Consider the following 24,746-nt stretch of genomic DNA (forward strand, 5'->3'; position numbering starts at 1 on the left):
TGTTAGATGGTGTAGCAGCAGTGGAGTAACTAAATTGCTTTGCAGGAATCCCTATGACTATATATAATTAACACAAAAAATTAGAGCGCTCACCTGTTACTCCATCAACCTTTTCAGGTATCTGGTGCTAGACAGCATACAAGGCCCCCTGCGAAGAGCCAGTAATATTGCAACAAAGTCCAAAGTAGCTGTAGCACACAATTCAGTTTTGTCAATGCAAAAAGTGACTTTTATTGGCTCATTGCAAACTTCAAAAACATGGCAACGTTTCGAGCCGCACAGGGCCCTTTCTCAAGCCTATATATAATTAACACACTCATGCTGTAAGTAGCTGCCAAATTTCACCTGCTCTGAGTGGCTGATTATGCAATTTGCCATGCACTACTAAAAAAGCACAATGTTGAGTTTTTTTTACAGTACAAAAAAATGTTTGGTCGAGAAAGCACACTAAACTGAAGTATGAAATTATATGTGGAGAATTATATAGTAAATAAAGTACCCCCTATTGTAAAATATAAGGATATTATAAGTTACTGAGGGCCAAGTGTTTTTATACAGGTCATGGAACTCCAAGGTAACTTCTAATATCCTCATTTTTTGCAACTGGGGGCACTTTATTTATTATAATACACAAGTTTCAGTGAGCAGTTTCCCAGCTGCCCTCAGTCATGTGACTTGTGCTCTGATAAACTTCAGTCACTCTTTACTGCTGTACTTCAAGTTGGAGTGATATCACCCCCCCCCCCAGGTAACCAGATAGCAGCTCCCTAACACAAGATAACAGCTGCCTGGTAGATCTAAGAACAGCACTCAATAGTAAAAATCCAGGTCTTAAAACGTTCAGTTACATTGAGTAGGAGAAACAACAGCCTGTCAGAAAGCAGTTCCATCCTAAAGTGCTGGCTCTTTCTGAAAGCACATGACCAGGTAAAATGACCTGAGATGGCTGCCTACACACCAATATTACAACTAAAAAAATACACTTGCTGGTGCAGAATGAAATTGTATATGGTAGAGTGAATTATTTGCAGTGTAATTTAGAAATAAAAACTACATCATAAAAATCATGACAAAATACCTTTAAGAATTCACAGCAGCTTGGCTGCCAGGACATTGCCCCAAAGAGCTACAGATGTAATTAGAATGGGCTCATCCCTGCCTTTAAACTTGCTGCAACACATGTTGCCAGACAATGCAAGTTGCAGCATAAGTTAAAGAGCTACCCAGAAGCATAACATAAACTGTGCTGGTAGTCGTCAAGGATGATGTTACTGTTGAGTGCAGGTAATCAGTTAAGAATTCAGTGTGTTCTTATGTTCCTTCATTTAATGGCAAATTGTGAAATACTATAAACTGAATGTATGGGATGTTGACGTGCTATTGGGACTGCTGCTTAAAGAGATACTGACACCAGAAATTAAACTCTTTTATACATCTATCATAATATTGCTTTTGAAAGCTACTTATAACTATTTGCACAATGCTTTTACATTACCTGTCTGATGCCCCATGTTTCTGTATGAGGGGGCTGCCATATATGTGCATCAGGAGTCCGTTAGCATTTGTAACTCTTAACTGACAGGCTGAGATGGGACAGTCAGGTTTGCAAAACAATCAGGTTCAGAAACTTCAACTAACAATCACTTACAAAAACAAACATCTCAGCAAAAAATGATCAACATGACCTATAGGTAACTTTTAATGTACATTCATATTTTAAAAAGTAGTTTTTTAGTGTCAGCGTCACTTTAAGTATGAAGCACCCATCAACTTAAAAATACATCTGGTTTTATTAAAATTTTCATTTTGTCTACAATTCTTTTAGCATAAATGTCACCCCGTTGCTCATAAAATATATGTGGCTGTTGACGTGCAGGTTTTTTTGACGCTACAATTATTTTAATGATAAATTGACGTATATCCTTTTTTCAATTCCAGTGAAATAGACAAAGTGTTTTCATCAGCTGCATGCTTAAATGGAAGCTTTCTAGCAACAAGGTATGTATTTTTATCGACACCCTAACCATATATGTATATTGATTTTGTTGATTTTTTTTTCTCAGTGAGCCAAGTCATATGGAATACAAATTAGTACATGTATTAAGCTTTTTCTCATTTTGCTTTTTCCTAAAAAAAAAAAAGCAAAACAATTAAATATTAATTTACCCTTGCAATATTGTAGGATAAGGGATACTGTCACATTAAAACATGTTTTTTTTTCAAAACCCATCAGTTAAAGGGGACCCGTCACCCAAAACAATTATTTAAAATCCTATTTTATCACATTAGTCAAGCAAAATGAACTTTAATTACACTGTATAAATTATTTGAATCTTGTTTCCTTCAGTCTGGGAATTCAAAATGATAACAAGCAGGCAGCAGCCATTTTGTGGACACTGTTTTTAAGGAATGCCTTGTATCATCTCAGAATCATGTTTGTGCACCAGAATGGGGGACCCGATGTCCATTCCCATGCCCTGGCTACACAATTAAATGGTTAAGAGAACGGGGGAATGTGGGGAGAGCAGTCACATCTAGGAAGTGCTGAATGGATAGTGAAAGTAATTGTCTGCCCCGCCTCTATGCCCATGGCATAGAGGAGGGGCAGACAATATTTGATTGACAGCTGAGATTTTTAAATGAGGTTACAACAGCTATGGATGCTTTAATAAAAAAATAGAAATTGGATTTCATGTTTCATTTGAAAAGGACTTATTATACAGATTTTTGTGCCTGGGTGACAGGTCCACTTTAATGCTGCTCCAGCAGAATTCTGCACTTTAATCCGTTTTTTAAAAAAAGATAACAGATTTTTTTGTATTTAATTTGGAAAATTGGCATGGAACAAGACATATTCTCAGTTTCCCAGGAGCCCTGATGTCATGTGACATGTGCTCTGCAAGTTGGCAGCCAATCAGTAGCCTATCAACAGAATAATGGACAGCGAACTAGATAGCAGCTACCTCACACTTATGATGACGGATTTGTTTGCATTTCTAATAGTGCTCCCACCTGGTGGACATGAGAATAGCACCAAAGCAGGAAAACCCCTGCTGGGGAGCACTTTTAGCACTGCAAAACACAGCCTGGGCTCATGGTATAATACAGTGAGGAGGGAAGAAACAATAGCTGTCTCAAAGCAGTTCCATCCTGAATAGCTGGCTCCTTCACAAAGCTCCGAATCGGGTACAATGCACTGAGATGGCTGCCTCCACACCAATATTACAGCCAAAAACAATATAAATTTTTTGGTTCAAGAATAACATTTTAAATAGTAGAGTAAATTCTTTGCAATGTAAACAGTGTAATTGAGAAATAAAAATAAAATCATAAAAATCATGACAGAATCCCTTTAATATTTTTTATATCTAATAATCAATAATACTTTTTTTCAGCAACAACGATCACTACAGGACAAGTTCCAAGTTTTCAGGGGTAGACATGAATGTTGCTAGACTTCTACTTCACAAGTTGATGGACTCACCACAAATAGTCCAACAGGTTGGTTGTTTCTCAAAAGCAATTGTAACTTACACGAGAATATAACCTACTTATATATAGCCTTCTAATAATATCACTCGCAAATCCTCTGTGTAGACATACATTAAGTACATGAGACTTTGGGCTGCCATACTGCATTAGTTACTAGTACATGTAGCCCAGTTTTCTTTAATGTTTGGTGCTCCAGCCATAATTCAACATCTCCTGGCCCTTTTATTTCTGCATTACTGTATAATACATATTTGCAGTGTCCATAGGAATCTGTGCAAATTTATCTCCTAGCCTCCTAGAAGCCTTCTGAGCCAAAATGGTATATCCATGGATAATGTATTAAAAACAAATTTATTATACTGGCAAAAAAAGTGTAATTTTTGACATTTCCTTTAAGATTGCTGGTCTAATCAAGAGCAGTTAATTTTTGTTTTGCTTTGAATAGGTGGCTGCCAGCTTGGAGAGGAATCTCATTCCCAGACTTACAAGTTCTCCACCAGACATTGAGTGCTTGCGTTTGTATCTCACCCTCCCAGAGTGTCCCCCCATGACTGAAACCAACAACTTCCCTTCCTTAGCCATTCCTTTTGCTACAGCTATTGTAAACTTAGAAAAAGTACCATTAAAAGTTTTAGGTGAGTTTTTTTGCTTTTTTCCTGGAACTGATCTATACAGGAATGTTGTTGTGTGCCCCTCCACCATTTATAAACTCCTGTATTTGCAAACAAGGATTTGTGTCTTTAAACATACACAGAATATGTATTTAGATTGATCTGAATACCTCTCTTTAACTTGCAGCACTTTCACAAATAATATGCATGGTAGCCACATTGCTTTACAGACATTATTCATCATTAACATCAGTCCCTTCCACTGGAGTAACTATAGAGGGGCAGGGGACCTGGACCCATGGGGTCTGCTTCTCTATAGTTCTTAGAAATTGAACTTTTTGTAAATCTCCGTATAGGTGGAATGAGTAAATTGGCAATACTATAACTATTGCAGTACTGGGATTCAATTAGTATACACAAGAACCATCTAGGTTTTTAAGCTGATATTAAATTTTATGCCATGATTGACCCCAACAGCAGTTCCCAACCTCACTAATGCTCTTGTGGTTGAGTAGAAGTAAATCCCACGAACAAAGCTTCAAAATATAGTTAAAAACCTTCCCAGAACAACAGAAGCATTTATTGCAGCAAAGAGATGACCAGCTTAATATTATATTTCTTTGAAACATGAGGTTAAACATTCAAATGCCTAGATAACTTTGCATATTCAAGTGTCTGTGTAAAGGACTTGGGTAAAATAGAAGCAAAACGTAAATAAATAAATAATAAAATAAAGGGGGTCAGGAAGATACTCGAATAAAGTAAAGTAGAAGTAGGGAATTACAATCATTAGCTAAAAGTGGACTCTGTGTGGAATGACCTTCCTGTAATTTAGAGTATTTAGATAGATTTTTATTAATGTGTTTTAGGGGGTTATTTATCAAAGGTCGAGTTTAAGAGGTTTGTGAAGTTTTTTTTATGCCTGGAATTAACTCACAACCCGAATGTTTTCTAATTTATGAAAAAAACTCGAGTGAAATTGGGATGAAGAACTCGAATTACTCGAATTTTCACAATAAAAACTTGAATTGCTTGAATCATTCGAGTTTTCGAGCATAACCCACAGGAAAAAGCCCCGGACATCATGAAGGCTACAAACATCTTCTGATGGTTGAAGGATCCTCTGCCATTGACTTGATATGTTTTAGATGGAATATTTTCAGATTCAAGCTATTCCCAGGTTCGGGGTATAATAAATCTCAAAACTTTTGAGTTTTTAAAAAACAAAACAAAAATTTAACCTGAAAATTGGAATTTTGACTGATAAGCCTCGAAAACTAAAATTTTATTGGGTAAATTTCAACTCAACCTTTGATAAATAACCCCCTAAATGTGTATATGTTTATGTCAACAGAAAATTGGTGGGCCCTGCTTGAGCCCCCGCTATACATGAGAATAGTACAACTTTATAAGGATGTCGTGGTGCACTTATTGAAACTCTCCAAAAATGGAATTCCTCTTGCAGAACAAAGACTATTCTACATATTTATTAATACTGCTCTCAGGGTTTTGGAGATCCTGCACAGGGTATGTGTTTTTATTCTATGTATGCATTATGTTTACATTTTCTTGCTTATTAGGGCCCTCTTGACCCAGAGAACTAACTTCTCTTTGTGAAGGAGCCAGCTATTCAGTGCATTTGAAGGACGCGATCATAGCATTTATAAAGCTTTGCCTGAATACCTAATCAGTTGCATAGGTAATATCTGAAATTTATTATTAAAAAAATATATATATATATTATGTAATAAAGCCTTCCTGCTCATTTAGCTTAATGGAAATATTATAGGATCTGGTTCCCTTAAATTACAGTTCTAGCAGGGTGTGCTGTGGTGAGATTCGCATTAGGTGTAGGAAGCACCACAAGCAGTGCATAATCCATTTCTACAATCATCACTTGAAAACGAGTAATAAACTAGGTAAAGCTGGAAAACAATTTCCACTTTGATTTCTGAAGTCGACTTCGGAAATCGAAGCGCCATGAGTGCATTGGTGCAGGCGTTTTTTCATTGATGCAGGCGGAAGACACGGGGAAGCAGTTCGGGGAGATTAGTCGCCCCAAAGAAGAGGCGATTAGTCGCCGGGCGACTAAATCTCCCCGAATTTCCAGGTGTGCCCTTACCCTTAATGTGTGTATGTGTATTTCAACTAGTAATTTTTGTATTTTATTCAGGTTAATGAAAAAGCTGCACAGATCATACCTTATGATAAATTCTACATTCATGAAGTGCAAGATTTTGTAGATATCCAAAATGACTACATCAACTGGATCCAGCAACAAGCATCTGGAATGGTATGTGTGGAATCTTTTTTTTACTGGGTGGTGAATGATTTAATAACAGTTTGTCTATGCCACCTTCCGGTCAACTGGATACCTACACCATGCACTGGTGGGAAACATCAGCAGGAATAATTTTCTCTTTAGAGAAACCATCTTACATCATATTGGATTATTTAATGGTCTGTCAAGACTAGAGTAAAGTTGGGGTGGGTATGGGTTTCTTGGTTATTATTTATGTACCTTTGACCTTGGTATTTTCTGTGGTGGGATGAACAAAGGTTTGTCCGCAAATGGGTGCTTAAAAAGAAGCCTAAAACCTGTCATTGTAAAAGATTTTTTTGTTTTTTAGTTTTAAGATGAAAACAATTTATTTTAAGCTTTGTGAACACAATTGTATATTGATCTCTTGTTAGGTTGTGGTATGGGCTTCTCTCTTTTGTGTATAGAAATTATTTTTGTGTTTCATGTTGGGGCAGGCACCTTTTTGTCTCATTTGCTGTCTTTGGTCAGATTAGCAATAAAATATGCTAGGGTAGGACTCTTTATCTTAAAACATCCCAAAAGTTCTAATAGTTAGCCACCCCCTCTGGGACTTACACATCGTATTTTCTCTGAAATTAATAGCTGGTCTACAATAAAATTGTACAGATCCTGGAGTCTGATTCGCCCATAGACATTTTCCTTCCCTACAAACACCAGAACCAAAAACAACAGGCACAGACAAATGTTATTAGCTTGGAACTTTGAAGGTCTGCCTGGCTGAGGATTCCGGAGAGCATGGGGATATATAATGTGAAAACACATTAGAAGAGAAGGGAGAAGCCAGAAGTGGAAAATAATTCAAAAAGCAATAGCAATGGGGATGCTGCTCATGGTATAACATAGGAATGGGAAAAGGTAGACAAAAATGTGAGATAAAAGTAAAATATGTAAAACTAATTTGGGGGGAAAAATCCATGATAATTCATATCTGTCCAGAAAATAGGTCACATTTGGTAGCATTTATTAAAGGATTTGTAGCACCAAAAAATGGAAGTCTTTTATATACAGTTAAATATAATGTGCTGGTAAATAAAATGTAATTCCTATGGGTTACTGCTACAAATTTACCCAGTATTATTAATAAATGAGCCCAATAAGTTTTGTGAGGTAATCAAGAACCCAATGCCATTCATGCCTCTCAACAAATCTACAGACTGAAAAACTTATTAATATAAAAAAAGGACATGGCAGTTGGCAAGAAATAGGTTATTTGTAGGTGCTGGATAATGAGATACAAACTTTAAATGTAAATAAAATGTTTTCTTTTTAATGTCATTTGCCCTTTAATGGGTTACTAATGTGTTTCTTGTGTATTGTATATTTAGAGTCAAAAGTTTTTATAATTTAGTTTAATTCAGCCTGGCTGTATAACAAGGTAAAGAGAGTAGAATAATCATAATATTGTTCCTTTCCTCCTATTGCATTATCTCAGGATGTGAATCATGGATTATATGAGGTAAGGGCACTAGACTTTTTTCAGAGCTGGGCCAAGTAAAGGAACTTGGGTTGAGTTCTGTCTTTCAATCACTCCCATTCCTGCACACCAAAATCCCACAACCATCTCAGTCTACATAGTAGGGATGCACATTTGCATGTGCAAATTAGGGACAAGAAGGGAAAACTGCAAAAAACAATTTTTACTTCCTTGTTTTGTGCCAAAAAAGTTGTGATTTCCCTTCCTGCCCCTAATTTGAATATATAAATTAGGATTTGGTTTGGCCGGGCACAAGGCTTTGTCCGAATTCTGCTGAAAAAGGCCAAATCTCGAATCGAATCCTGGATTCGGTGCATCCCTACTACATACCCCCTCTCAGCTTCCAAACCTTTGTTCCCATCAGTTTACTCACTCCATCTCCAGTTGTGCCGGCACATCAAAAAGGCACTTGCCTTTACTGTCTACCCCTAGATTAGTCTCTTAGAGGTTTACACTACAGCCATACTAGCCAAAATCTGCATTTCAGATAAGGAGATATCTATGATCCCTGTCATTATTTCTGTCATTCCTGATAGTGTACCAACATTTCTTTTACAAAATGCATCAAATGTAATACGCTCAATATTCTATACCAATTAAATATACAAAATGTAACATCATATAGTCTATAAGTGCTATGCAATAGATAGAATCTTGTTTGGCAATCTTTTGAGTGTCAGTAACACTGTACATGCTCAGTATGCACTGGGCTGCTGTTGAGAAGCTAAGCTTAGGGGCCAATATAAAACATCAACACATTAGCAAAAAGTTAGGTATGTCACAGAAGCTGATGCTGCCGAACAGATAATTTATTAATCCTAATGCACCAGGCACTTGTTTCTATCCTGCCGTGTAGTATGAATTTGAATAAGCTACTGATCAGCCTTATATCATGAATTTTATATTATATACTAAATATATAATATAAAAGATCCTGAACTCTGTTATGGTTTTAGCTTTAGTTCTACTAAATGTTGAAAACATACAGTATTATTCATTAGTGCTTTATACTTAATTTAAATGTTGACATTTTAGATTTTATTGGTAACAATTTCAGTACAATTTATGGTTGTTTATAGCTCTTTATAGATGTTTTAATTTAAGTTGTCTTTTAACTGAAGCCTTCAACTTTTGTATTCTTGTATGTGTTGGCGGTATGTTGAATTCCACATCATTGCGTCACTGTACTTAAACAATCTTTTTCTTTATAGATGGCTGATCCGCTGGTTACAATTTGCACATACCCCTTTGTTTTTGATGCTCAGGCAAAGACAACACTTCTGCAGACAGATGCAGCCATTCAGATGCGGGTACCTATTAAATATATAGTTTTGTCATCTGTTCTATTGGAGAACTGGTTGAACTTCCAGCTTCTCACCATATAGGGTGCTGCTTTAGTGAAAATGTGTGATTTTTTTCACACCATGGAGGCAAATCCCAAAGAAAACACTTATGGGATTATTTATGAAAGGTCAAGTTGTGTTTGAGTTTTCAAGGGTAGTTTTTAGTAAAAACCGACTTTTTTAGTTTTTTTTAAGATTTATTATACCCGAAGCTGGATATCTCAAATCCGAAAATACTTCAGATAAAACCTGTCAAAGTCATGTAGAAGTCAATGGCAGAGGTCCCTTGCTCACCTTTTATTCGAGTTTTTTTCATAAATGAGAAAATATTAGAGTTGTGAGTTTATTCAAGGTATAAAAAAACCTCACAAACTCGACCTTTGATAAATAACCCCCTTATTCTTTCGTTTTGGCTGCAACTCTTCTCACCCTCTGGCTCAGAGCCATTTTGGCTGTAAGCCCTCTTCCAAACCAGCACAGCAATTTTAGTTGCAAACCCACATCCAAGCCAAACCGGTACAGAGTCATTTCCTTGTACAAATATCTATCTACATGGCTGCATGTCATAATAGTATTACATGCATTCCATTTAGTAAAAAGAACATTTAAAAACATTTAAAAAAAAACATGCACATCTGACATCTTCTATGGTTATATGGTTATATATCTATGAAACATAGACATCCAAATGGCCAGTAGCTGGGCGACTAATCTCCCGAAATAGCAGTGTGTGCTAAAACACAATTTTCTGTAGTCCGAACAGAGCAATCAAAGTAAAACTAGACAAATGATGGAAACACCACATTTTTAAAATGTCAAAATAATTTTCCTATTTTAATTGACCACAAATTGGCAGCAGTAATTAATCATGTATAATATCAAACATAAACACTTTACCTTTCATCCAATTGTTGCGCAGCCATATTCCTCAATGCTCTCTCAAGTTTCCCTTGAGACTTTCATGTACAGCAAGGGGCAAATGGAAGTATTGCAGCACGGCTCTCTGCTGGAATGCTACCTTCTTTTTTTTTTTTTTTTCCTATAAAATTAACTTTGAGGACATTAACCTCTCAAAGGGAAAACATTTAATTTGTTTGACAAAGGCAGCCAAGAAACCGCTTACAGAACAGCTGTGCATTTCCTAAAATTGCATGTTCACCTGCTCCATTATGTACATTGGAAGTTCATTTCATCATCCATGTTTTATCAGGTGGCAGTTGACAATGCTCACAGGCAGAACATTTCGTCCTGGTTTCTTCCTGTAGTTGAATCAGTAGATCCATGTCTGATGTTAATCGTTCGCAGAGACAATATCGTTGGTGATGCCATGGAAGTTCTAAGGAAGACAAAAAACATAGACTACAAAAAGCCAATGAGGGTATTGTATGTCTGTATTGTATGTCTACACAAAGAGTAGTGCCTGGGTGCTATTTATTTTCTGCAGCTCTCAGGCTATTGCTATTTAATTAATTAATTAAATCTGTCTTATGGACTGACCTCTTGAACGCAGCAGTAAGCTGCTGCATTAGTTCTTCCACCCAGAAGTTTTACTTATCAGGCTGTACTATTTAACAAACTGGTACTGGGAAGTAGTTTACAAGACTTGCATGGGTAAATCTATTTTAATTAAGAAATACAATGAAAGATATGTACTGCCAGGATGCATTGTGGTTATTGGCACCCAGCAAAGACCAGGCAGACACTTTATAATGCATGTATGTAAAATTGGATTGGATAATGCTATTTGTGCCAGGTCTCCATACAGAAGCTTGATAAAAAGCAAGCAAGATGATTTGTTTAGGCATACAAGATAACTATCTTTCATTTTAGGTTTCCTTCCTCAAGAAATGATTTATTAGACTTGAAAGACGGGGTGTTTCATCACCCGGCAGGAAATATTCTATCCAACGGGCAAGAAGCACCCGACAATACCCACCCCTTCACATTTGTTTGAATCTCTGCATGCAAAACATATTATGTGCTGCAATCCTGGGTAATTGCCTAGAAAATGTCTCCTTACACATTTTCAGGCGATTACCTGTCCTGGGATCACCACTTGTAATGTGTTTTAGAATTTAGACTACATTCACTTTATCTTCTATTCATTATATATCCTTCAAAGGTAATCTTTGTTGGAGAAGAAGCTGTTGATGCAGGGGGCGTTCGCAAGGAGTTTTTCTTACTCATCATGAGGGAATTACTGGACCCCAAGTATGGAATGTTTAGATATTATGAAGAATCCAGATTAATCTGGTTTTCTGATCAGGTAACTTTTGTGGTATCATTGTAACTATGTCAAGCAATTAGGGTTGCCACCTAAATAAAATTTGCACCGGCCGGTGCTGGGGGAGGTAAAAAGGGGCGGGACATGACGTCAAACAGGGCAGAGTTGCGGCGTGCAATTGGCCAGGCGGCAAAGAAAAGGTAAATTTTGAGCAGATTGGGGCGGCCCAAGGGCTTTAGTTATGGATATTTGTAATACCGGCCTGGGCCTTGGCGGGTGTTTTACCGGCTAGGCCGGTAAAATACCGCCGGGTGGCAACCATACAAGCAATCTTTAATAAATATATTACATTACCAGGTTTCTATCATCTGTGATTAACTGTACAGCCTTGCCTTTTTGTGGTTTCTTTTGTACTGTATGTCATGGTTACCTCTGTCTAATGCAGTTAAAATTAGTTGGTAGCATGGTAGATTCCATACATACAAAGTAACCAGTAAGGTTAGGTGGGCAACTCTTTCTTAAATAAGATTTTTTTCATGTGTAATTATTTCTTAAGTAAAAACTACATTATCTCACAATACAGAAACTAATATTTATGTTATATTAATAATAATGATAATACTAATGTTAGTAGGGACATACCAATTGATACTAATTGATTCCTAGCATCACTACAATAAGAATTGCTAAAAATCCACAAAACAGAATGTGCTTGTATTGTTAGATATTTAAAGCCATGTATTAACTGCAGAAGTTCTAAGTGTGTAGCCTATACATACAAATCCACTCTAACCGTACTAGATTCTCTGTACCAGAATGCTACTAGAAAGAACAGTAAAGAAACTGCAATGTAAAAAGTGCAAAAAAGAAAGCACTGCAGGCTAGCCAGAGGTGATAAGCTGCATGTGAGCATCCTTGTTGTAGCCTGTCAGATTGAGCCTTGTAAAGCCAGCTTTGGAGGCATATTGCATTTAGCTTTTTATTCAGCAGACTCAGTAGTTGATTTGAATAATAGACTGAAATATGAATAGCAGAGGGCCTGAATAGAAAGTTGGATAATAAATATTAACAATAAGAAAAAGTGTTTTCTTACAGAGCATTTGTTTTTTAGATGAGGTCAGTGCCCCCCCCCCTTTAAAAAAGCTGGAAACAATTTGAGGAAAAAGGCACATCATTCAAAAACTATGAAAAAATGAAGGCCAATTGAAAAGTTGCATAGAATTAGCCATTCTAAAACATACTAAAAGTTCACTTAACGGTGAACCATGCTTTTAGGGTAAGGACACACGAGGAGATTCAGGGAGATTTTGTCGCCTGGCTACTAATCTCCTTGTCTTTTGAGCAACTATATCCCTGAACTGCCTCAGAGTTTTTCCCCATAGGCTACAATGAAAAGTCGCCTGCGCTAATGCACACAGGGCGATGCGTTTTCAATAGTTGCCTGAAATTGCCTCACTGTGGCAACTTTGGGCAACTATTGAAAACGCATCACCGTGTGTGCATTAGCGCAGGCGACTTTTCATTGTAGCCTATGGGGAAAAACGCTGAGGCAGTTCAGGGATATAGTTGCTCAAAAGACAAGGAGATTAGTAGCCAGGCGACAAAATCTCCCTGAATCTCCTCGTGTGTCCTTACCCTTAAGTCACTAAAGTAGCAAAAGTCTCGTGCATCGAAGTGGAAATTCTCCGTTACCATTCTGTTATCTCCTAAACCATATATATGTTATATATTATATATTATTTTAAAATGGTGTCAGTCTGCAACACTGTTAAGACCCTCCTTTCACAGGGCAGTCTGTTGATCAGACTAAAGGGACTTCACTTAATGCAACGGTTAATGTACTCCTCCTGCACACGTGATGAAAAATTCGCAAATCTTCCAATATAATGGTGTAGACAGAGGAGGCATCTCACCATCTGTTTGAAAGTTCATCTTCATTATGTAAACTTTAAAATCATACCATATACTGAAAGTGTAGAGCAACATTTGCTTTACGCATTTCCTGGCAAACAGCCACTTCCTCAGAAGCAGGATAAAAAAAACATGTCTGACTTGTTTTTGGCAATGCTTTCTTGAAGAGGTAGGTTGCTACGAACCCCATGTTTTTCACAGTATCTTGTAGTCTGAAGTTTAGAAGATACCAGTTTTGTGAATGAGCACTGCCACTTTCTACAAGAGAATTTTCTGTGAAGTAGAAGACCACAAGAGTGCTACATGGCATATTATTCTGTGGAGAAAGGAAATTATGTACAGATTAGACTGTTCAAGCTGAATGTTTTGGTCTACATGCAGTGGGTCTCGGCATGAGTATAAAAATACTAGAGAGGCAGAACATAACATTACAAAACAAAAGTCAATTTGTATCATGCATCTAATAAATCTTTCATATTAGGTTTTCATTCTTTTTCAGACCTTTGAAGACAGCGATTTATTCCACCTTATTGGTGTAGTCTGTGGTTTAGCAATATACAATTTCACAATTATTGAGCTCCACTTCCCTTTGGCTTTATATAAGAAGCTTCTGAAAAAGAAACCAACCTTGGAAGACTTTAAGGAGCTGATGCCTGTTGTCGGACGGTTAGTAAGCTGCCTCTTTTATAGTTACAGTCAAAAATCAAAAAGGAAGTAAGCCAAAAAAGAAATAACTGCACAAGTGTGTTTAATAACACAACATGTTTTGGCTAACAAAACCTTTATGAAGTGTAATATAAATTGTGAAAACAAATGTAGAAATAGCCACATTACAGAAAATGATATCACCAACACCTACAGGTCATGTTGGTTCAGGTATAAACAAAGTAGTTCCTTTGCAACCATATCATTACCATGTTGATAAAGAAGTGTCCATAATCAAGTCATTAAAAGTGCCTGTAATAATCCCGTAATTTTTATTAATACCAAAAGCAACTCGATGTGTTGGTACTGCCAACTGGGCCTCCCCAGGGTATTGTAAGCCTATTAAATACATGTGAGAGAGGCAACATTATACAGCAAGTAATACTGCAGGTAATATTTAACTAATCTTACCCCATGTTACCTGGTAGTAGAGGACAAACTTGTGTTCTATCCTTGGCAATGACCAATGTCACCAAAAAAAATAAAATAATGAGAATGGGCCAAAATGCATAAAATGCAAAAAAATGGACTTAAAATGCAGGAATTGCTCCCGTTGAAATGCATTAAAACACAAAGGCACTGTAAAAAAAACATAAAATATGTATTTAAACTGAGAGTGAGGTTAGATCTGGAAATTATGTGTTATGGGAAATATTATGGGAGGTGGGGCTGATGCGTTACAGGAGAGTACAGAAGCTTAAACATTGAATGGTGAAAGGGTGTAATGTAAGGAGGAAGAAGAAAGAAGGCTGAGGTTGATACAGGGCAATGAGAGAGGGCAGTGGATGGTGTAGGGGAGAAAAACAGCATTGGCTGATAAACTGGCAGATATGACAGGGGCTAATATATTGAGGGAGAGAGGACAGAGACTGATGTACTGAATGAGGGAGAGAGGGCAGAGGCTGATGTACTGAATGAGGGAGAGAGGGCAGAGGCTGATGTACTGAGTGAAGGAGAGAGGGCAGATGCTGATGTACTGAATGAAAGTGAGAGAGGGGGCAGAGGCTGATGTACTGAATGAAAGAGAGAGGGCAGATGCTGATCTACTGAATGAGGGATAGAGGGCAGGGGCTAATGTACTCAATGAGGGATAGAGGGCAGAGGCTGATGTACTGAGTGAAGGAGAGAGGGCAGAGGCTGATGTACTGAATGAAAGAGAGAGGGCAGATGCTGATGTTCTGAATGAAAGAGAGAGGGCAGATGCTGATGTACTGAATGAAAGAGAGAGGGCAGAGACTGATGTACTGAATAAAGGAGAGAGGGCAGAGGCTGGTGTACTGAATGAGGGATAGAGGGCAGTGGCTGATGTACTGAGAGAGGGAAGAGGTAGAGGGAATCAGCTAATATACTGGGATACTTGAGGCTTCAGAAGCTAATGTTCTCTGGCAGAGGGGTGTAAATTGTTTTTATGTAGAGACAGAGTACATAAGCAGGAGCTTCAACACCACAGAAGTATAAAATACATACACACATGTTAATGGAGAACTAAATTTTTAAAACAATATGTGGTAGAAATGCACTGACTTACTGCACCAGCCTAAAGTTTCAGAATCTCCATAACAGTATTATCCAGGCCTTCAAATGTGTGCAGAAGAAATCACCATCTTGTGTTTTGTTAGTTTCAGTGTTACTGCACATGCTCAGTGGGCCGTGGACAGCTGTTTAGAAGCTAAACTTAGGGTTTATTGCAAATCATCAAACAGAAAGTTAGGTTCACCTGTTATATACTGTAAGCTGATGCAACATGGCTGACTGTGGTTTCTGAGCTGCACTTTAATGAGAATCTACATTAATTACAGTTCTTATCAGCCTTTTATTGTGACTTTTATATTTTAATATGCTGTATAGTTTGATTTGGTCCTTAAGCTCCGGTAAGTGACAGCTGCACAGAGCATGAAAAGAAGATGGGGATCTACTGGGGCATATTTGAATTCACATATTTTAACTTCTAAAGGGCTATGGTCGCCTTCGGCTGGTACAGAATCTCATAACATAATTAAGATTGGTAGATTCCAAAACAAACTCATGTGCTTAAGGTGTTTGATCACTATTAAAGTGAGTAATATCAGGACATACTCTGAGATCCATCTCCATATATTTTCTTGTTTTATTAAGAATATTAATTTCAACAGCAACCTTCCAGAAGTAGCTGGAATATGGAAGGCATGCTGGGAGCCTGATGGAGTTAGGAAAGACATCCTTGACTTTTAAAATATCTGTGGAAACAGAAGTGTATGTAAAATATTCCTACTTCTGGTCATTGCACCTAAAATAGTGGGCTGATCTTCCACATGAAATCCAGACATGGGAGCTTACAGAAAAAGAGATTACTCTGTTTATTTTGCAGGAGCATGCAGCAATTGTTGGACTATACTGAAGATGACATTGAGGAGACATTCTGCCTCTATTTTACGGTACGTCTCTTCTCCTGGAAATGCCATAGGCTTGACCCCTCCTTAGCAGTCAACTGTTTATCGGGGCTTTTCATCTAATTCTAATATGGCGTCTTCTCTGACTTTTCCAATAACAGCACCTTAAACAGGATTTTCCTCAGTAGTAAACCTGGCATTGCTTAGATGCTTTTATTTCCTGTTCTGCGTTAATCCACTTATAGTTTAGCCCTGTGGCATGAACGTTCTTGCACGCAAGGTCTTGTATAAATATCTGCTATCCAGAGCTTTCAAGTAGTATTTTAACCAAGAAAATGTACTCCACATGTGGAATAATATCATGCAGATATGATGTTTACCCAAGCTGTTTGCTATATTGCTCCTCCAAGCCATTATATCATCAGAGAAAAGTGTCTCTCAGCTAGTTACAGAGTGATAAAACAGAGACATTTGATGTGCACACTCACTAATGTAATTATGCTTTACTGCATTCAGCAGGCCTCCAAAACATACTGACGGTGAAGTAAACAACTATCTTCAAAATAAACCCAATACATTTTATTTTTAAAGGGGACATACAAATCAGAAAGTTTTACATTTATAATATCTTGAATGTATAACAGAAGCCCGAGTCCGAGAAGTCCGAGGGCTTCATTTACTGATGCAGAAAATGTCTCCTGACGCTTCCCTGCACATTTCTACGGTATCATGTGACATGAGCAATAGAACTGAGCAGAGAAGCACCAGAAGATTCAACTTGCATCATTAATATCAACTTTTTCCACTCTTCTCTGTCCCTGAACAGAACAGCAGGGGGCATAAAAATTCCCGGAATAGTACCTACTGTTATCCAATAAGTAGGTGTATGTCATCTTTTAGTGTGCTGATATCGTTATACCTTTTTCATTTAATTTGTATTTATAAAAAAATCCAGAATTTCCTGTAGACACAGGATCATGTTTATTTTTATGATTTGTGATTATTATTTATGATTTCGATACCCTGTAAGAGGTAGATGAAACAGCCACTGAATGAAACATTTGTTACAGAACATTGTGGTGCTTAAATCCCCTTCTCTGAATCCTGCACACAGTTTCATGTAGAGGGATAAAGAGTAACCTCTAAAAGTGTTTTACTGAGCATTTGTAGAAACTCATACTTTACGGGTATGTTGCCTTAAATATGTTGCTGTTTCAATGGTTTTTGGGTATTGTGAATTTTCTGTATTCCGCATCAATTTATGTCTTTGTATTTCTGAAATAGATCACTGTAGATAACTTCGGAACCACAGAAGTCAAAGAGCTAATACCAAATGGAGCAGAGACACCAGTGAATAAGAAAAACAGGTATGTCTCTTGGATTCCTAAGCATCCCTATGCATTTGGAAGTGACATGCTAGGAGGCTGTGTTTCATTGCTTGGAGCATGGGTGTTAGGAACAGCTACTACACTGCTAATTAGCTGAAGGTGATGGTAATGACTGCTTACACCAGATACAGAAACACGTGTGGCATTCCCAGCTTCTGAAGTTTGTATCATGAATTATGCAGCTAAAGCATTGGCAGTGCCATATTAGAGGCAAGGATTGCCCGGGTGTTGTGTAGCAACACTTCAAGTGAGAAATTATTTTTTCTTCAGGTATTTTGATGAGGTTTCTATTGGAGCATAGGCAGTGAGCATGCCCAGTAGGCACCTTTTTTTGAGGTCTTCCTAGTCGAAGAGAGAAGAAAAACCCAGAAAGGTAAAGGGGCAGAACGTCACACTAGACAAGGAAGAAGCTAAACGTAGCTGAAGTTAAGTTGCTTGTAATTTAGAAATCAAATAAGACAGGAAAGGTTTGCTATTCTGGGGAATGTTTAAAGTATTTTACAATAAAATGCTTATCGTGAGTCTCTGTGAGAGCTGTGATGTCATTTTGTCATCAATACTTGGCTCGCAGCCACCAAATATTACGTCAGTGCTTTACCCTTCATCAGGCAGATTAAGGGGCAGATTTATTAAGGGTCTAATTTAAAATTAGAATTCGAAATTAGAATTTTCAAGGTTTTTTTAAACATTCTAATTCGATTTTCGAGATTTATCATACTCTGGCCCTTTAAGAACTCGAATTCGACTATTCGGCACCAAAAACCTGACAAATTGCTGTTTAAGTCAATGGGAGATTTACAGGGATCAATTTGGAGTTGCTTGCAGCCTTCCTGACATTCAAGTTTAAGAGAAAAAACGTGAATAGAGTTTTTAAAATTTGAATCGAATTCAATTCGAGTTTTCGATGCGTTTTCGGTTGGTCGAATTTCAAATTTATGGGAGTTTAGGGAAGTTTTTAAAAACTCCCATGAATTCACATTAAAGGCTGGTGACTGGACTGTAAATGCCATGATGAACAGCTGGCACTGGGGTGGACATGTAATAACTCTAATATAGTTTATATAGAAAACCTATTCTTTATGTAAGTTCCAATAGGGCTATAGGTTCATATTTGCATATCAGATAAAAGCACCTTTAGTATGCAGAGAGGGATCAGGTTCTAGAAAATGCCTCCTGATGACTGCTCGCGTTTAGGAGCCGAAACTTTGAATAAATCCATCCGTCCTCTTCACAGGACCTACGAGTGTGGACTTTTTTGTTGGTTGTATGTATATATATATATATATATATATATATATATATATATATATATATATATATATATATATATATATATATATATATATATATATATATATATATATATATATATATATATATTAAAATATGTTTTGCAGAAAAGTACTGCTTGCAGTTTCTGCTTTGTGGGGCATTTTCTGTGTTCTCTATTTACAATCGCTATTCTGTATTCATTATGACCAATAAGCAGAATTGTATTTCTATTCACAGGCAGGACTATGTAGATGCCTATGTAGACTACATCTTTAACAAGTCAGTGGCCTCCTTATTCAGCGCGTTTAGCGCAGGGTTTCACAAAGTGTGCGGCGGGAAGGTCCTTGAGCTCTTCCAACCCAATGAACTGCAGGCCATGGTGATTGGGAATACGATCTATGACTGGAAGGAGCTCGAAAAAGTAAGTAGATTCAGATCAGGCTGTTGTGTACTGTATTTTAATAAATAGAAGCTGGTGACTGTAATGTTTCTACATTCTCTTGTTATAAAAGTAGTGCAAAAATATACCTTCTACCAATACACCATTAACAAAGCCACGTTGCCATGTTTTGTCTAAGGCAGTGATCCCCAACCAGTGGCTCACAAGCAATATGTTGTTCACCAACCCCTTGGATATTGCTCCTAGTGGCCTCAAGGTAGATGCATATTTTTGAATTCCAGGCTTGGAGGCAAGTTTTGTTTGAATAAAAAACAGATGTATTGCCTCCTGTAGGCTGCCAGTCCCACATAGGGCTACCAAATTGCCAATCACAGCCCTTATCCCAACTCTTTTTGCATATGAATGTGGCTCACAGGTAAAAAGGTTGGGGACCTCTGGTCTAAGGTATATTAAAGGAAAAGTAAACCCTATTGTTTATTTGAATTGTAGTAGTAAAACTTATTTTTATCCTTGGTTCAGACCATGGCCATTTTTGGTAAAACTAGGGGCAGATTTATCAAAGGTCGAAGTGAAAATTCTAATTTTGACATTTGTATTTTTGAGTTTTCTTTAGTGGAATTCAACTAGGGAATAGTTAAAATTTGATCGGAATTTTTTTAAAAAATTTAAATTCTAAATTTATCATGTACTAGCCCTTTAAGAATTCAAATTCGACTATTTGCCACCTTAAACCTGATGAATTGCTGTTTTAGCCTATCATCCTGGGATCAATTTGGAGTTGTTTGCAGCCTTCCTGAAAATCAGGGGTTTTTCTCGGAGCAAAAACGAACGAATCGAATTTGATTTGTGTTTGCGGGTCAATCCCATTCAGCTGAGTTTGAAAAATTTTAATTTTTTGATAAATGTCGATTGGTGGTTTTTTCGAATTTCAACTTTATGGGAGTTTTTACAAACTCCCATGAACTTTTAATTCAACCCTTGATAAATCTGCCCCTAATTGTTAAACTCCCAATCAACCTACACACACAAGCGCCCGTTAGAATGTTCAGTCTGTTCCACTGCTTAAAACTTTGACTTCAAGAAAGCTCATCCATATTAACATTCATATAAAGATATTGTCTGTTTGGTTCAGATCCATTCAGTGCGACAAGCAGAACCGCCCAATGGCCTCAGAGGCTGAACTGTTAAAAGAGGTGTTCACCTTTAAAGGAGAACTAAACCCTAAAGTTAAAAAACCCCTATCCCCCTAACCTACGTATAGGAGAGAAATGCTTTCTGGCAGGCTGCTGTTTTTCTTTCTCAATGTAACTGAATGTGTCTCAGTGGGACATGGGTTTTTACTATTTAGTGTTGTTCTTAGATCTACCAGGCAGCTGTTATCTTGTGTTAGGGAGCTGTTATCTGGTTACCTTCCCATTGTTCTTTTGTTTGGCTGCTGGGGGGGAGGGGAACTTGCAGTACAGCAGTAAAGAGTGATTGAAGTTTATCAGAGCACAAGTCACATGACTTGGGGCAGCTGGGAAATTGACAATATGTCTTGCCCCATGTCAGATTTCAAAATTGAATATAAAAAAATCTGTTTGCTCTTTTGAGAAATGGACTTCAGTGCAGAATTGTACTGGAGCAGCACTATTAACTGATTCATTTTGAAAAAAAAATGTTTTTCCTATGACAGTATCCCTTTAAACTTCAGAAGCAGAACATTGTCGAATATTCAACTGCGCATGTGCCAAAAAGGACGTCTGCTCCTTTAAGATAACTTTTACTAGGTTAATGAATGACCACTAAGCAACTTTTCAATTGGTCTTCGTTATTTATTTTTTTATAGTTTTTTAATTATTTGTCCTTTTCAGATTTCAAATGGGGGGTCACTGATCCCACCTTTAAAAACAAATGCTCTGTAAGGCTACAATTTTATTGTTATTGCTATTTTGTATTACTTAATCGTTCTATTCAAGCCCTCTCCTATTCATATTCCAGTCTCTTTGTCAAATCAATTCATGGTCGCTAGGGTACTTTGAACCCTAGTAACCAGATTGCTAAAATTGCCAGAGAGCTGCTGAATAAAAATCTAAATAACTATAAATAGTAAAAAATGAAAACCATTTGCAAAAATGTCTCCGTTGTAAGAATTTTGCTTAATACATCATACTAAAAGTGAACATGGAAATGATAAGACTGTCAGGCTATTCTATTTTCTTAGCAGCTGCCTTGTTATAAAGCACCTTCCACACAGGAGGAGACTTGAGCGATACGATATCCCTTTAAACCTTTTTTCCCCCTTTTTAGAGCACTGAATACAAAGGAGAGTATTGGGCCGAACACCCTACAATCAAGATGTTCTGGGAAGTTTTTCATAAATTGGCCTTGGAAAAGAAAAAGCAATTCTTGCGTAAGTTTCTCTAATTATTCAATAAAATATGACCTCTGTCAAACTGTGCTTTTTTTTTTGTACTGGAAATGAAAAACCATAATAATTAATATTAATGTTATTATTTAGTATTCTGCCTATGTGATACAGAGCATTTTACCTGTATTGGAAGATTTGTTTTTTGAATGAAGAGAACTTTTAGGTAGTTACTCATGGCCAGTTTAGCCTACATAACTATTTCAGGCTAAATCAAAAGTGATGATAATGGGAAATAACTCTGGTTAGCTTTAGATAGTCAGCAATTCCGCTGAAGAAAATCTGCTCACTTGCCATTACACTTCTGAGACACTGAATATCTGTGCCCAAGTCTAAATGCAATGCTTTTGCTTATTGAGTTGAACTTCTGTCTATCTTTTTAAAAAGTTTGTTAAGGTATGAGATCGGTTATCCGGAAATCCATTATCCATTAAGCTCCAAGTTACGGAAAGGTTGTCTCCCATAGACTCTATTATAATCAAATAATCCAAATTTTTGAAAATGATTTCCTCTTTCTCTGTAATAATAAAACAGTAGCTTGTACATGATCCAAACTAAGATATAATAATTAATCCTTAACGGGGTGGTTCACCTTTAAGGTAACTTTTATTATGTTATAGAACGGCCAATTCTAAGTAACTTTTTAATTGGTTTTCATTATTTATTTTTTTATAGTTATTTGCCTTTTTATTCTGACTCTTTGCAGCTTTCAAATGGGCGTTGCTGACTCCCTTCTAAAAAAAAACCAAATGCTCTGTAAGGCTACAAATGTATTGATATTGTTACTTTTTATTACTGATCCTTCTATTCAGGCCTCTCCTATTCATATTCCAGTCTCATATTCAAATCAATGCATGGTTGCTAGTGTAATTTGGACCCTGGTTACCAGATTGGTTAAAATGCAAATTGAAGCTGAATAAAAAGCTAAATATAATAATTATAATAATAATGAAATAATAATAAAAAATGAAAACCAATTGCAAATTGTCTCAGAATATCACTCTCTACATCATACTAAAAGTTATATCAAAGGTGAACAACCCCTTTCATGGAAGCAAAACCAGCTTATTGGGTTTATTTAAAGTTTATATGATTTTCTAGTAGACTTAAGGCATGAACATCCAAATTACTGAAGATCCGTTATCTGGAAAACCCCAGGTCCAAGCATTCTGGATAACAGGTCCCTTACCTGTATATTGCTTCCCAAATATCCCTATGGTTTGAGTGCAGCGTGAGTCTTGTGGCCTTATACTCTTTATATTATCATTGACATTAACTTATTTCCTTGTTTCCTTCATAGTTTTCCTTACTGGCAGTGACCGGATCCCTATTCTCGGTATGAAAAGTTTAAAGCTTGTGATCCAGCCAACAGGAGGAGGAGAACAGTTCCTACCAGTAGCTCATACGTGCTTCAACCTCTTGGATCTTCCCAAATACAGCAATAAAGAAACACTGCAATCCAAACTGATTCAAGCTATAGATCACTATGAAGGCTTTAGCCTTGTCTAAAGAACTGCTGTGTGTATCCTTTCAGCAATGGGAATTGGCGTTCCTGCACAAGACCACCGTAAGGTTTAGTTTTTTTTATGAATACTCACATGGATAAGCATTGTACAGGCTTTGTCATACACAGCATGGGACTTGTTGTGTGTTTGGAGTCTTACCATCTTTAAATAAATTAAGAATATTGTTGATGCGTAGAAGCTTATTTCTTCTCAGTTAATGTATTCGTGATCACTGGGCACCATGTATTATTTTGCAGTTGACACAACATGTTATCTCCACCTGGCAGATTTAAATAAAGGTGCATTTTTACATTATTATATACAGGGCTCGATACTTTTGCTATCTTGTGTAAGAGTGTCCTCAGGAGCTGAATGAAAGAGTCGGCTGGATGCACAGACATGAGAGGTTTGTAGCCGAGTTAAAAACATGAAATAGTGGTGCCTGAACTGAGTTGGAAGCAATAAGTAGCTGAATATACTATAGACTCCTAATATTTTAAATTCCAAAGCATTGTTATTGCTATGCTAATGTAATATTCAGACTCTAGCCTATTTGCCATCTTGCCAAGGATCTAAAGGTGATCCAAAGATTAACAATGCATATGGCTAGAAATGTTGTATTTTATATACAGTTATGAGATCCATTCTCCAGATACCAGTTATCCAGAAACCTCTGAATTACAGAAGGGCTGTCTCCCACCATTTGATCCAAATTATACAAATGATGTAGACCTTAACATGAGCTCCCCACTTTAGATTTTGGAGCCATCCTTTGAAGTGTCATTGACAGTGCACATGCTCAGTATGCTCTGGGCAGCTGTTGAGAAGTTAGATTTAGGGGTTGCTGGAAATCATCAAGCAGAAAATCAGGTTTGTCTGGCAATGGAGCTGATGCTACAGGGCTGATTATTAAATTAATTTGCAAAACATACTGGTTTCTGAGCGTAATTTGAATCTTAAATTATTACAAATCTGCCATATATTGAGACTTTTATATTGTATATGAAAATATAAGGATAAGGTAAGGATATTGTCAGTCCCTAAGGGCAGAGACACAGATTCAGGGAGATTTAGTTGCCCGGTGATAAATCGGCAGTTCTAATCTCACCAAACTGCCTCCCATCGGCTAGAATGTAATCGCCGGCCAGGATGGCACTATGAGCGATTCGTTTTTACGAAGTCAGCCGAAGTTGCCTCACGAGATAACTTAGGCGACTTCGGAAATCGAAATGCTTCGGGTGCCACCCGGCCGGCGATTACATTCTAGCCGGCAGGAGGTTTGGGGAGATTAGTCGCGCCAAAGAAGAGGAGATTTGTTGCTG

General features: G+C 37.2%; 1 protein-coding gene across 3 annotated transcripts in view; it reads left to right on the forward strand.

The window, feature by feature from the left end:
* Positions 1-23,742, forward strand: part of herc4.L (HECT and RLD domain containing E3 ubiquitin protein ligase 4 L homeolog) — a 37,168-nt gene extending 13,426 nt beyond the window's left edge. For 2 of the 3 annotated variants that reach the window (XM_041568763.1, XM_041568764.1), the window contains exons 11-25: positions 1,939-1,998; positions 3,396-3,501; positions 3,938-4,127; positions 5,458-5,630; positions 6,277-6,396; positions 7,859-7,882; positions 9,112-9,210; positions 10,454-10,621; positions 11,366-11,509; positions 13,878-14,044; positions 16,431-16,497; positions 17,737-17,819; positions 19,350-19,533; positions 21,802-21,904; positions 23,220-23,742. In XM_041568763.1, coding sequence (XP_041424697.1) covers positions 1,939-1,998; positions 3,396-3,501; positions 3,938-4,127; positions 5,458-5,630; positions 6,277-6,396; positions 7,859-7,882; positions 9,112-9,210; positions 10,454-10,621; positions 11,366-11,509; positions 13,878-14,044; positions 16,431-16,497; positions 17,737-17,819; positions 19,350-19,533; positions 21,802-21,904; positions 23,220-23,428 — 1,897 coding nt within the window. In that variant the 3' untranslated portion in view covers positions 23,429-23,742. The remainder of the gene's footprint in view (positions 1-1,938; positions 1,999-3,395; positions 3,502-3,937; positions 4,128-5,457; positions 5,631-6,276; positions 6,397-7,858; positions 7,883-9,111; positions 9,211-10,453; positions 10,622-11,365; positions 11,510-13,877; positions 14,045-16,430; positions 16,498-17,736; positions 17,820-19,349; positions 19,534-21,801; positions 21,905-23,219) is intronic. The other variant, XM_018225345.2, reaches the window with a different exon arrangement.
* Positions 23,743-24,746: the final 1,004 nt, after the last annotated feature.

This window comes from Xenopus laevis, chromosome 7L, assembly GCF_017654675.1.
Source record: "Xenopus laevis strain J_2021 chromosome 7L, Xenopus_laevis_v10.1, whole genome shotgun sequence".
In the NCBI taxonomy this organism is placed as follows: Eukaryota; Metazoa; Chordata; class Amphibia; order Anura; family Pipidae; genus Xenopus; species Xenopus laevis.